Source organism: Phycomyces blakesleeanus (genome assembly GCF_001638985.1).
Source record: "Phycomyces blakesleeanus NRRL 1555(-) unplaced genomic scaffold PHYBLscaffold_25, whole genome shotgun sequence".
Lineage (NCBI taxonomy): Eukaryota > Fungi > Mucoromycota > Mucoromycetes > Mucorales > Phycomycetaceae > Phycomyces > Phycomyces blakesleeanus.
Window position 1 is genome coordinate 88897 of NW_017265158.1, and position 13243 is coordinate 102139.

General features: G+C 38.1%; 7 protein-coding genes across 7 annotated transcripts; 3 read left to right on the plus strand and 4 right to left on the minus strand.

Moving 5' to 3' along the window:
• Nucleotides 1-111: 111 nt before the first annotated feature.
• PHYBLDRAFT_93828 (hypothetical protein) lies at nt 112-822 on the plus strand (the record flags this gene model as incomplete). Its single annotated transcript, XM_018443838.1, has 4 exons — nt 112-238; nt 311-467; nt 530-645; nt 728-822. Coding segments are annotated over 4 exons (495 nt in total), but the record flags the coding sequence as incomplete, so codon positions are not given.
• A 686-nt stretch (nt 823-1508) lies between these two features.
• Nucleotides 1509-3502, minus strand: PHYBLDRAFT_183205 (hypothetical protein). Its single transcript, XM_018438734.1, has 7 exons — nt 3100-3502; nt 2951-3037; nt 2419-2879; nt 2159-2348; nt 1904-2102; nt 1769-1838; nt 1509-1698 (listed from the first exon to the last, which is right to left on the minus strand). Exons 1-7 carry the CDS (start codon nt 3461-3463, stop codon nt 1597-1599), a joined length of 1473 nt encoding a protein of 490 aa, XP_018286286.1. The 5' UTR covers nt 3464-3502; the 3' UTR covers nt 1509-1596.
• Nucleotides 3503-3839: 337 nt separating this feature from the next.
• On the minus strand, nt 3840-4622 carry PHYBLDRAFT_173255 (hypothetical protein; the record flags this gene model as incomplete). Its single annotated transcript, XM_018436978.1, has 3 exons — nt 3840-4282; nt 4431-4499; nt 4553-4622. 3 exons carry the CDS (start codon nt 4620-4622, stop codon nt 3840-3842), a joined length of 582 nt encoding a protein of 193 aa, XP_018286287.1.
• Nucleotides 4623-5560: 938 nt separating this feature from the next.
• Nucleotides 5561-5737, minus strand: PHYBLDRAFT_103743 (hypothetical protein; the record flags this gene model as incomplete). The annotated part of the gene is made up of 1 exon (XM_018427787.1): nt 5561-5737. A coding segment is annotated over one exon (177 nt), but the record flags the coding sequence as incomplete, so codon positions are not given.
• An 825-nt stretch (nt 5738-6562) lies between these two features.
• PHYBLDRAFT_117567 (hypothetical protein) lies at nt 6563-7947 on the plus strand (the record flags this gene model as incomplete). The annotated part of the gene is made up of 3 exons (XM_018428585.1): nt 6563-6877; nt 6971-7159; nt 7234-7947. The coding sequence occupies 3 exons, from the start codon at nt 6563-6565 to the stop codon at nt 7945-7947; spliced, it is 1218 nt and encodes a 405-aa protein (XP_018286289.1).
• A 427-nt stretch (nt 7948-8374) lies between these two features.
• On the minus strand, nt 8375-9487 carry PHYBLDRAFT_73017 (hypothetical protein; the record flags this gene model as incomplete). The annotated part of the gene is made up of 2 exons (XM_018442761.1): nt 8375-8868; nt 8941-9487. The coding sequence occupies 2 exons, from the start codon at nt 9485-9487 to the stop codon at nt 8375-8377; spliced, it is 1041 nt and encodes a 346-aa protein (XP_018286290.1).
• Nucleotides 9488-10636: 1149 nt separating this feature from the next.
• PHYBLDRAFT_173259 (hypothetical protein) lies at nt 10637-11871 on the plus strand (the record flags this gene model as incomplete). The annotated part of the gene is made up of 5 exons (XM_018436979.1): nt 10637-10713; nt 10947-11118; nt 11250-11279; nt 11400-11461; nt 11724-11871. The coding sequence occupies 5 exons, from the start codon at nt 10637-10639 to the stop codon at nt 11869-11871; spliced, it is 489 nt and encodes a 162-aa protein (XP_018286291.1).
• Between the last annotated feature and the right edge of the window lie 1372 nt (nt 11872-13243).

Below are 13243 nucleotides of genomic sequence, written 5' to 3' on the forward strand. Positions count from 1 at the left end.
TGGAAAAAAAATCTATATTTTTCAGACTTGTTCAGAATAATAAACTCATCTCATAATGTGTAAGGATCTACTATCTCAATACATTCATCATGGCTTATTTTAACAATTACAGCGAACCGTACAATGAGCGATGCCGTGGCTGTCCACGGACGGGATCCCCAACACCTCATTGAAAAGATTATTCGTGAACGCATCTACGATTCACTCTACTGGAAAGAACATTGCTTCGGCTTGTCTGGTAAAACGCATAAAGATAAACTTCATCAAATCCAAAATAATAATAATATCTAATAACACAAAAATTCTAAAGCTGCAACGTTGATGGACAAGGCTGTTGAACTATCAGCTGTCGGTGGACAATATGGCAATCAACAACCCACAGAGTTCCTTTGCTTGGTACTCAAGATGCTTCAGCTCCAACCAGAAAAGGATATTGTCATTGAATTAATTAAGCAAGAAGACTTTAAGTAAGATATATATATATGATTATTATAAGAGTGTTTCATTTGAAACTTATGTTAGCAAATAGGTATCTGCGTGCGCTGGGCGTCTTTTATTTGAGACTGGTTGGCCGGTCCAAGGAGATCTATCAGTATTTGGAGCCATTGTTGAATGACTATAGAAAATTACGAGTTCGCCAAGGAGGTAATTTGGTCATATTTGTGCAATATATGAATCTAGCCGAGAAAAAAAACAGAAAACGAGAAATACTAATGCTTTTACATAGATGGATTTATACTCTCACATATGGATGTTTTTGTGGACCAGCTATTAAGGGAAGAGCGTGTATGTGATGTGATTCTGCCACGTCTGGTTGCACGTCATATTCTGGAGGAAAATGATGAGCTAGATGTTCGTGTGAGTGCATTGGAAGAGGATCTTGAAGATAAAGAAGATCGTGGACGTAGTCGCGGCCCAGAACGTAGAAGGAGTCGAAGCACAAGCACAAGCAGCAGCACAAGCAGCAGCACAAGCGTAAGCCGGAGCCGGAGCAGAAGCCGAGGCCGAAATGGAAGCAAAATTAGAAGTAGAAGTAGAAGTGGGAGCAGACGCAGAAGCAGAAGCAGAAGCAGAAGCAGCGACAGAAACAGAAACAGAAGCAGAAGCAGAATCGGCGACAGAAACAGAGACAGAGACAGAGACAGAGGCAGAGGCAGAAACGGAAGCAGAAGCAGAAGTAGAAGTAGAAGTAGAAGTAGAAGTAGAAGCAAAAGCAGTAACGCAAGCACTGGCCGTAGTCGTGCTCGAGCTCGTGAAAGAAGCTCAAGTCGCAGCCGTAGCCCTGTACGAAGACGACAATATAGATCCCCTAGTCGCAGCAGTAGCGATAGCCGTAGCCGCAGTCGTGGCCGTTGATATTGCCTTGTTCAAAAATATTGTTAATAGAAATGAATGTTATGTTGACTCATGACAACAATAAAGAAGAAATACATATATGTATGTATACATATTTTATATTTTATACTTTATTGAAATATATTATACTTGGATTTCAAATCATTTTCTTTAAAAAAAAAACATTTATATAATAACATATATGAAGGGTTTATTTATTTATATTGGAAGATTAAATGGATTAAATAAAGATTATAATATTTAAGCCAAAGCTCCCATGGGATCGTAAGCGGGCAGAACTGATGGCTCAGTGTCAAGAATGGCGACAAGATCCTTGGAGACGGCGCTCTTCTCCAACACAAGCTAATAATGAAATTGAATGTTTAATAAGCTAGGGTGTTACAAAACCAAACGATGGTTTATCCTGTTTTACCTGATAAACAAATTCGGAGAACCATGTGTCGGTCATGATCCAGTAACCCTTGTCACCCGTAGCAGGCCCCCTTTAGAAACAAGTGTTACAATCCGTTATTTATTTATTTTTTGGATCATGTTCGTCATAACTTACCATGAATTTTCTACTCTCCAACGAATGGGCTGGCCATCTTTGTCAAAGTGAACGCCGGTGAATACCATTGCATGAGTCATCATACTTTCACCATAAAGCAAACGCTGCTCCTTGGTCATGCCAAACGAGACGTTGAAAGCAGTGCTATAATCGAAGATCTTGTCATCCATGGTAGCATATTTGGAGCTACTGAATTGGCCTAAAGGGAAATTTTAATAAAATTTATATTACATGCATATGTTGCATATAGCTTACCAACGTCACAACCGAACCAGACAGGCTTGCCTGACTTGAGAACTTCTGCAGCAAGACGTTTCATGTTTCTAATGGTGGTGTTGACGTATCTAATCGGCTGACCACCGACCACATTACCAAGACGTGCAACGGTATACAGACGAGCGTAGGTATTTCGAGGGTCATTGATCAATGACATAGTCTCACCAATCTAATAAAATAAAACGAGAGGGTTTTAAGTTGACTGTGGGATATATGGTTAAGGGGTAAAATTGACTTACGGGATAGGAAACGACCTCCTTGAAGTAGGACTTTGGTGTCAAACCCGACAGGGACAGAACCTTGCCTTCCTTATCATTAATCTCCCAATCAAACTTAGCTGGCGGTTCACCAAGGAAGATAACAAGGATACGGTAGATGTCCTGCATCATTTCTTCCTTGATTACTCTGATGATACTGGCAGACACACCAGTTTGAAGAGCCTCGCGAATCTGGACTGCATATTCTCTCAGCTTGACCTTGACAAGCCAGTTCAGACGAGCGGACTCGGAAGAGGCAAAGGTTTCTGGGTAAACTGATTTGGGGACAACACCGTACTTTTGGACAATATTGACCAACATATCCCACTGACCACCATCATTGATAGGGGTCTGGAGAAGGTACTGGACAACGCGATCGTCAATGTCAGTCTCAGCCAACTCAATCATTTGCTCCAAGAACCAATTAGCCTTTTCAAGTTTATCTAAGGACGCGTAACGTTAGTCAAGAATCCTATACATTTTTTTTTTATAAAAAAAAGACAAGATATATTACCATAGAAGAACAAGAAGTTTTGGGAGAGCTCAAAGTCATCATTGAGTTTGTACTTTTTGATAACAGCCAAACGCATAACATTGGTACCTGAATTATGCAATATGTTGGTTAGTACAAAAGATATAGAGAAAGATAACAATTGATCTTACCAGCAAACAGCCAGCATCTGCCTGATGACTTTTGGTTTGTAATCTGAGCCTCGGCTGGAACTTTTACATTGAATACATGATTGTCCTTAAGGACGGCACGGTGGTTATAGATGACATCTCGATAGTCGTTGTTGACCACTGCATTGAGAGCAAACTGGTTCTTGCGATCGCTCCAAAAGTGGTTGGAATATTTCTCAAGACTGCGGCTTGTCAGGCTTTCGGATCCCAGGGTGGAAGAGCCAAGGTTCAGGTTGGCCATCTTATCGGCCAGCGATGAAGAAGAGGGAGAGGGAGATTCGGTAGATGCTGAGGCGCGCTTCTCATCGTACTCGTTCTGCTGTTCCTTGGAAGGCTGGGATCCCATAGTGAAATATATAGATTATGGATTGATAAATAGATAGATAGATAAGAGAAAAAAAAAGAAGTATTTTTTGAAATTTGGAGTTTTGAGCGCGATCCTTTATAGATGTCACTTGTTGAGGTGGAGTTAATGGTTGTGACTCCAAGTCAGCAGATCATAATTGATAAATAAAGGGAAGTTTTGTCTAAATTTGTCATGATTCCAAAGTAAAATAAAGAAGGGGTTTTAAACCAAGCCATTGATACACTCATTGGTGTTTCTTTATTTCATCATTTAAATGTTTGTGGAGGTCCGTCGGTTCGGAGATCCAGGCTGGTTGAATTTATTTAAGTTTGTGTTTATATGTATTTTAATATATGTTATTGAAAGCTAAAGCTCTTTAACGAAAACAGCAAAATGAAGATAAGGAAAATAGTCGAGCCAGAGAAAAAACAGGGTCTGTGTCCTCCTCTTGACTACCCCGAATAGCTGCCCGGTAAGTATATTCATTTTGGGGATAATGCTGACTACTAGATGATTCAGCAAGGAAGGAAGGGGCAGGAGAAAACAAGAACTGAGGGCGATAAGACTCAGGTGAATTATCTACGCTACTGTCGGTGCTTTGGCAATCGCTGTCCTGACCAGCATCATTACTATCTTCTTCGTCTTCGTCCACTTCGGAACGGCACGATATGGGTGTAAATCCTCGTTCACGAAGGAGCTCATGAGTCCACATTAAATATAGACCTTCGTCATTATTATCTTGCCCTACTGTTGTAGTATAGCTAGAAGCATGCTCGAGATTTAAATGGCTTTCATGAGCACCATAGACATGTTCGGTATCTACAATTATATTAAAGTCAGTAATAAGTCCTAGATACCTCATCACGATTATTCACTATACATTTCTGCACTGTAATGTGCTGTAGTATGCAGGGGTGGGATGGGGTTATATTGGACTCTAGTATATAATTAAGTACTTATTACTTACCAAGATATGGTGGGGTAGACAGTACAGAGCCATAGGTCTGGATGTGTGTCTTGTTTGAAGGTGTCACAGCTATAATTCATTTATTTATCTGTGCTGTGAGTTTTACTAGGATCAAGCTTTACTTTTACTGTTTGGCAATATACCTCTTGGACTGGAAATACTCAACGAGGAAGAGGAAGGTGTTGGTGGCATGGCACTAAATGACTGTACTTGATAGGTTTAGTTGAATAGATCCAGTTAAAGGAATCCATCTTGGTAAACACTTGCTTTGTAATTGTTGTTAATAGGCATCGAAGGGGTCATTTTAAGAAGAAGAAGAAAGTAGAAAAGGTTAAGAATATTCTGCCGTGTCTTTACCCCCTCTCCCTTCACATCCTTCCCCCTTTCTTCTTATCTAGAAGTAGAACACAGTCCCATTACAATATCTCTCTCTCTCTCTCTTTTTGGATTACTATTATTGTTGTTGTTATAATTAACTTCCTCTTCTTCATCTTCTTTCGCTTATTGTTTGATTGAAATCTTGTCTGGCTATTACATCAAAGTAATTTACCGTTAAAATAAAGTAAATTAAGGAACTTGGTTCTCTTGAACCAAAAATAATAACAATATTAAATATTCTGAACTAAGCATATCGGCCTTCATCTCAATCGAACAATACTACTTTTCATTATATACTTCACCACTTTAATGTCATTATCTACAACAAAGATGGCACGGGATCACCTGTCTCGGCATTTGACTTTATATTGGATGCATGTTCCAAATGATAGGCTCACACCTAAGTTTCTCCCGATGTCTAAAGAAACCTCAGCACTGTCATCTGCCATAATCTACACATATCACGCACACAGACCAGATGGTTGCCTTTGATCTATAGCAATGATCTCCACATATGTCTTTTTGTTCAATTTTGGCTTGCATTGTCAGCTTTTTGATCCACTCTTATTTTCTCTAACTTATCAGTCCATATCCAAGCATAGAACATACGCAATATATAAAAAGAAAATTACACACACACACACACATTTATATACATATATCATTCCAATTCTAGTTGCTTTTCTTGTATGTGTGTTTGCATGTTTTTATGTATAAATTTGTGTATTTTTTTATGCCTGGGCAAGACTGTCCTTGGTCTTTTGCTTGATATCGCCGTAACAGTGCTTGCAGAGATGGTGAAGAAGTTTGCTGTTTCCGCAACCAGGACAGCCGACCACATTCTCCTTTGTAGGCAGACCTTTATTGGATGCTCTCATGCGTTTCTTTGAGTGGGATGTCTTCTTCTTTGGTGCTGCCCACAAAAAGGGTTCCAGCCACACTGGTACTTCAAATGTCGAGCGTGTTACATTCTCTCCGGATGAACCAATCGACAACGAGCCAAAGCGTACCGTCTGGATCTGGGCCCACTGGCGAGTGAGGGCAAAGGGCCGTGCGATGATGGACATTAGGTAAAAAGTGCTGCCAAAGTGTTGTTGACCAAAGCCACCTTGAACGCTTTGTTCCCCCCAACCCTTGCGCACCAAAAAATGTGCTGGAATCAAAGTCACAATACACCATTTTGCCCTCTTTTTTTTTGGTCACTCAATCCCGACGTTGTAATAGTCTATTTTTCTTCTCTTCTCTTCTTTCTTCTTGTGTATAAGCTAGATATATATATACACGTTATTACAAACAGACAAAAAGGGAGAAAGCAACTCACCAGCCATGGAACAAACAACAATTCGATCCAACGTAATGAAAATTGAGTGTATTTTGTCTTAGACATCTACTTAGTTTTAATGCCAAAAAAAGAGTCTCTTAGATTTTTTAGCTTGTCAGCTTTAATTGACCTTTACTATGTATATATATAATATAATATAATATAGCCACTTCCAATTCCTAACAAAGTCACCCAAAAGGTGGCTTCAGGATCGCCAAACATTGGCCAACCGATGAACTCATCGTATGAAAACCAATGGATGCTTTCCGAAGAACATCGCGTTCCTGTACGCAAACAATTTGAAGAATCCAAAGAAGATGCCAACAAAACCAAAGATATCCCCAAGAAACCCAAGGATACACCCGAAGCACCGAGAAAGTCCCAAAAGGACATGACCAAGGCTGAACGTCGATTGATGCAGGAACAACAGCGTATGGAAAAACAGCAGCGACTCAATGCTGGTTTACCAAAATCTGCTAAAAAGGCAGCCGAAATTGAACCCAAGAAGCCTGTGGTTGCTGCTACAGTAAATCAAGACGATAAGGCCAAAAAGACCCAAAAGACTCAGAAGATCCAAGAAAACGATGTTCCCTGGTTACTCCACCTCGACACTCCGAAACGTCCTGATAGCAGCACTCTCGATCTTCATCCTGCTGTTTTGACTCTAGGATTGTATTTCTCTGAGTTTAAGATTGTTGGCTCAAACGCGCGCTGTGTAGCCATGTTGGAAACATTTTCAAAGGCAAGTGTTTTATTTACTCTTGAGCAATTACTGTATGTCTCTGTAGAGTGCGTGTGTTTGTGTAAATTATATTATTAACTAATAAGATCTTTTATCCAGGTTATTGAGGAACACAAACCTCCATCAGATGCAACTTTCTCTCGTCACATTCAGAAACACTTGGACCCTCAGATTGCCTACCTCTTAAGCACACGACCCATGTCTCTCAGTATGCGTGAATGTATCCGATGGTTGAAGAAAGAGATGTCAGATATTGTTGAAGAAGATCCGCCTCTTTCCGATGACGATGTAAGTAATCATGAACATCATTTGGTTTTCATTAAGATGCCTTGAAAATTGAACAAATATTACCAACCAATTAGGCACGCCATCGACTTATGGATCGTATTGAGCATTTTATCAGAGAGAGAATCACAATGGCAGATCGTCTGATTGTGCAATATGGTTTGCAAAAGATCCAAGACGGTGAAGTGATCTTGACCTATGGAAAATCTTCCGTAGTAGAAAGCCTGTTACTTGAAGCAAAGAAAAAAGGAATTGAGTTTAAGGTGATTGTAGTGGATAGTCGACCCCTCTTTGAGGGTAAACATTTGATTCGTCGCTTGGTAGCGGCAGGGATCGATTGTTCGTACCACTTATTGTCGAGTGTGTATGTGGCCCTAAGATCAGTTACAAAAGTGCTGATGGGTGCGCATGCCTTGTTGAACAATGGTGCAGTTTATTCGCGTATTGGTAGTGCAATGGTTGCAATGGCTGCTAGTGATAAGCAAATACCAGTTATGATCTGCTGTGAGACCTACAAGTTTGTCAATCGCACACAGGTCGATTCGTTTGTCATGAATGAGATCGGCAACCCTGATGCTCTTGTTAACACTAAGCCTACTTACAATGCAAACCACCTTGACCAGCCCACATCAGACGTCTCTGTCCTTACCTCATGGCGAGAACAACCCAACTTAAGATTACTCAACCTCTTGTATGATGTTACACCATCAAAGTACATCACACTTGTTGTTACTGAAGTTGGTTTGATTCCATGTACATCTGCACCTGTCATCTGGCGTGAATACAAGTAAGAAGTTATTTAAAAACTTAATACTGACATTATTGTTTACTTATATTTTTATTTTATCTTTCTTCTCTATGTATTGATGTTTTAAACCAAAGCGAGGAATTTGGCAAGAGAGAATAAAAGAACTCTTCTAGTATAAATAGACTCTTAGAAATAAACAAACCAAAAAGGACGACTACATACACACCTATTTATACACTCACCCACACGCCCACACACTCACACTCACACTCACACTCACTCTCTCACAAAGATAAGTGAAAAAAACATAGCAAGACACGTTTATAAACATATACATATATATAAACACACACACACACACATATATATATATATGCATACATGTATGTATGTATCTATATATCAATAATCATATAAAACAAAATTACAGATTAATAGATCTATAAATATAGCTATAGCTAATTATCAGCTCACTGCTTATCAGCCGAATAAACTAGGCCAATTTCTTTGCGCCACTGATCCATAGAACGTACTTGACTCAGGGAATCTTCCCAAGTCATAAAATCGCACTCTTTTTTGCCAGAAAGTACAGCTTTTGCTACAGCTTCTGCTTCAAAGGTGAAAAGATTTGTCTGTTCAAGAACAATAGGTGTTATCGCAGCAGCCTTTCCGTGTTCGGACACCTCAATTTGAGTAGGACCCAATACAGCAAGATCAGGACGCCACAGGTTGGGTACACGCAATGTACCCTTGGTACCCACTACTTCCACGCTACAGTCAGCATCAGCAAACACACCCACAAACAGCTGAGCGCCAATTTTGTTTTCGAATCCAAGCGAAGCCATGGCCCATTCATCAACTTGAGTATCTTTCTGAACATTTCCAACGCCTTTGAGAATTGTGGGGTGAAGAGGAGAAGAACCTTGAGCAGCACCAGCAATTAAACGTGCCCAGGAAAGAGGATCTACAACAGAATAATACTCATAAGCTTTAGAGAGAGAAGAAGAAGAGAGAGAAAACCTTTGTCTGTACTCACAGCCACCAATGTCCATAAGGGCTCCACCACCGAGTTCATTGCGCCAAAGTCGAGATGAAGGGCCGAGGGAATAACCTTCAAAGGAGAAACTAGCCTTAACCAGCTTAACTTCACCAACTACACCTTGCTTAATCATTTCAGCTGCCTTTTGAGTTTGGGGATGACAACGGTACATATAAGCTTCCATCAAAAACACGTCGTTTTCTTTGGCTGCATCGAGAATCAATTGAACTTCACGTTCGTTCATGGCCATTGGCTTTTCAACCAGCATGTGCTTCTTGGCCTTTGCGGTTTTTATAGCCAACTCACAGTGTTGAGGGTGGGGTGTGGCGATGTAAACAATGTCAACATTGGGGTCAGCGAGTAAGGCATCGTAGGTACCGTAACAAGCGGCTTTGGTAACTCCAAAGGCTTGCCCGAAAGCTTGGGCCGAGGCATCGGATCTACTGCCAATTGCCACGAGAGAATTGAGAGGGGATTGCTTGAGACCATTGGCAAATGTGGTGGCAATATTTCCGGTGCCGAGAATACCCCAACGAAGTGACATTATATTAAAGTAATTAGAGTAGGAAAGAAAGGGGAATCGTGATCGAACGGGATATTTTATAGCAATTGAAGCGGGGAACCGGGCTCTATAATTATTATTATTATTATTTTAAAAAAGTATAAATATATAAAAAGAGGGGAACCTGGGAAGATTACATCAGCTTCTCCAGGGCCCGCTGTACCACATTGTACACAACAACAGAAAAAAAAGGGTGCAGAGATAACATTTGAAAAATGAAATCAAAAAATACATTTGGTTTTTCATATTAATTTATACATTGAAGCTGATGGTTAAACTTTGGTAGGTTTAAGAACATCTGTTTGCTTGTACTTCATTCACTTGAGATATATGAACACTGAATTTACTAGATTGAAATTACTTTAATTACTATATTTTACATTAGCGACCTTCGAGGAATGTGTAATTAGCCAGTTTGCTATCTAAGCCGTTAAACCATCGGCGTAGGCGTAGGCTAAGTGAATTCCCAAATTTGTGAAAACATTGTACCTCTAATGTTTCACTTCCCTTTAAAGCTATCCGCTGAAGATTTAACGGCTATCTAAGCCTTTAAAGCTGAACCTTATCCTCTGGATTCTTGAAGACATATTCACCTCATATTTTTCAAATTTCATAGCATAAAATATAGAAGGAGGCCCTTGGCTAATATGTACTACAACGGCAACCATAAATATAAGTTAGTTCTTTGCAAAACTCATTATATTTGACATGATATCAATTATTAGCATAACACATCAAAGAGTGTAGTGTAAATAAGAGCATTTGTCTTTCCCATTCTTGCTAAATTTCTTCCATTTCACCTATTTTACTCTTATATAAGCTAGTATGATCTTCATCACTCTCAAAAACACTCTCATAATTAGTAAAAGGAAGTTAATCTTCAAAAGTTACACTTCTCCATATGAAAAAGACAAGTAGTCAACTGCGAGAAGGTTGCATGGTATAACATTAAAGCCAAAGAAAGAATATAAAAAGTAAACTACCAAAAATAAGCTTGCTCTAATACAAGAGTACCCGGACCTCTACACAACTGTTTGTCCAGAGTATCTGTCCTAAAGGATTGGGATACAATTATCAAAAGGGTAAACTCGTGTGTTAAACTGTGTCTGTTATTTGGCTATATAATTTAAAATGTTCTCTATACCTCTGCAAACTTTTACTTATGGCGAATCTTACGTATATGTTTTCTTAAGCGCATTATTGAAGTGGTAAACATATTACAGTCAAAGCTCGATATAGTGATATGGATGGTGGACAGAAATTTTATCACTATCACTATATCGAGCGTGTTTTTTTCTTACTCCGCGCATTATTTAGTGATATTTCTAATGCCGCTGTGAGTGACTACTGTTTTCTAATAGGATTTATAGTATTTTGTCTAAGAAACTGGGCTTGCTTTAAAATGCTAAATAAAATATATACTACATTTATTTTTTTATAGTACAAAAATAAACTCAGAGCTCGATATAGTGATACTGGTGGATTCAAATTTTATCACTATCACTACATCGAAAAATAGTGATAATAAGCAGGCACGGGCCCAAATTTTCCAAAAAATTATCACTATATCGCGATTATCACTATATCGAATATCACTATACCGAGATTTGACTGTAGGTTGTTCTTTGTATATGCTTATTTTAATAAAATAAGCTCAAATACAAGTAAATATAACGTAAATCTTCTTAAATAGCAGTAAACCCTTGGAAACAAAACATAATATATAAAGAAAATATTAATATAGATATTGTATTGGCCAATTATTCGTAAAAATGTATGTTAACAAGGTCATTATGGTTGTTTTTTCTCTCTCATCACAACCATCGTCTCCCTATTCGAAGTCGATGAATAATTTAAACACAGATATTAGAATTTTGCTACTTTTGGTATACAGTATTTAAATCCAGATAGAAAGCTCTCTATTTGTACTCCACTCTTTGCTTCCAGCGTATGCTTGTAATGTCAGAATATAGGACGGCTTTCTTCATATAAACGTTTATACAAGCTGATATTCTGTTATGCAGAGCATATATAGATATATAGCTATTCTATAATGTCTCTTATGCTAAATAATATTCTCTTTTCTTTAAAAAAAATATCTCTAACTTTTGAACACTCCAAATTGATGCCTTTTGGAGTGTCTGGTTTATGTATTCAACTAAAAAAAAATTGTACTTTTAGAAACAACTCGTATTTTTGCTATTGGGCATTTAAAAAGCTTATTGAAGTGGTGCAAGTTTCCCGAATTTCAGGGTTCTATGCTTTTTGAGAGTGAAAAAATCGGATATTTTGATCAACATTCGAGTAATTGTAATATAATAAACCTCGAAGAGGTGGATCACAATGTGTCTCACCAGGTTACTTAAAGCCAAAAAAAAAAACATTGCTTATTTGATTCGATTTTTAATTTTCTATAATTGAAAAGCTATGATTACCATTGGTGTGCATTTGCATATGCTTGTAGAAATCTTAAAAAATATCATTTCCAGTACACTCATATTTAATCGACCATAGAAAAGGTTCACTTATACAAAGGCTCCGTGCTTCAAACTAAAATAGTCTCAAGCGAACCAAAGCTAGACTATGAACCTCAAAATAATAAGTGGAATCATACTATACAGTACTGTAGCGCATTATATTGTATTACAAAACAAAAGTTATAAATCAAAGCCTTTAATCCAACAGAGTATTATTTCTAGGTTATTCGTGCATCCAGTTGAGTTTGGTATACAAGCGCAAAATATCAAAAGCACTAGATCCTATAAATCGATAATTAGTAATCGATAGCGTCTTGCTCCCAACCAAACAAAACCTATACTTTCAGTATCAGTAGATTGTCTCTTTGCTTTCATATTGTGTCGTCAGTCAGTCTGAGCAATAACAGAAAAAAATAGTAAATAAGCAGAGCCTTTAAAAGGTGATTTATATATATGTAATAGCCATTTTACTAGCTTGATCTATCTGTGACCAGGCTAGCACAATTGCAAGCACCACTACTTTTTCATGGTGTATAATGTAACTTATATAAATAATTATAATTATCGATAGAATGGTGTATATTTGAACACATATAAATGTAAAGTGTTTCAGGCAGTTGGGTTATGCTGTATTAATTTCTCGGTTGGATTATGATTGGTTTATAAAGTAGTACAAACCAAGGTCGATTGACAAACACTAGCCTAGACCCTGTTCTTCTTTTTACTTTTATTTTACTCTAAGAACGATGCTTTAACTTGAGGTACCAACGACTTTCAATAGTCAGGCTGTCAATCCCTTCATACTGAAGCACTGAAAGTACTTTTATTTCAAGAAAGTATTCCTACACTTTGTGTTTATTAACTCAAGACACTGGTGAAAAAGCTAGAAGAAAAATGGAAGTCTTTCACACGAAAGAAAAGAAAAGATATAAGCAGCAATTTTTTTCGGGGGTGCTTCTTAAACTAATAAAGTCACAGCATGTGAAACAAACAAACAAGAAAACAAACAAATAAATATACACAAGACTTTAATTAAAGCTTTATAATCAACACAACTTTACACTTCTTTATTGTAGTTTAACGTCTAGCCGATTAATACTTTGTATATCAGTAGTACAGCTAAAATGAACACAGAGGCATATATAGTGTCTCGACAAGTGGCTGTTCAAAAGCATAAGCCTTGTTAACAGAATCACAACAGAAAGTAGAATAAAAAAGGGGATGGGGGTCCATAGCAACTGAATAATTTGACATGCATATA

Coding starts and splice junctions, on each gene's coding strand:
- PHYBLDRAFT_183205 (XM_018438734.1), bottom strand. CDS start 3,463: ATGGGATCCCAGCCTTCCAAGGAACAGCAGAACGAGTACGATGAGAAG. Junction 3,038..3,099: donor CAGATGCTGGCTGTTTGCTG/GTAAGATCAATT, acceptor TGCATAATTCAG/GTACCAATGTTATGCGTTTG. Junction 2,103..2,158: donor CTGGTTCGGTTGTGACGTTG/GTAAGCTATATG, acceptor ATTTCCCTTTAG/GCCAATTCAGTAGCTCCAAA.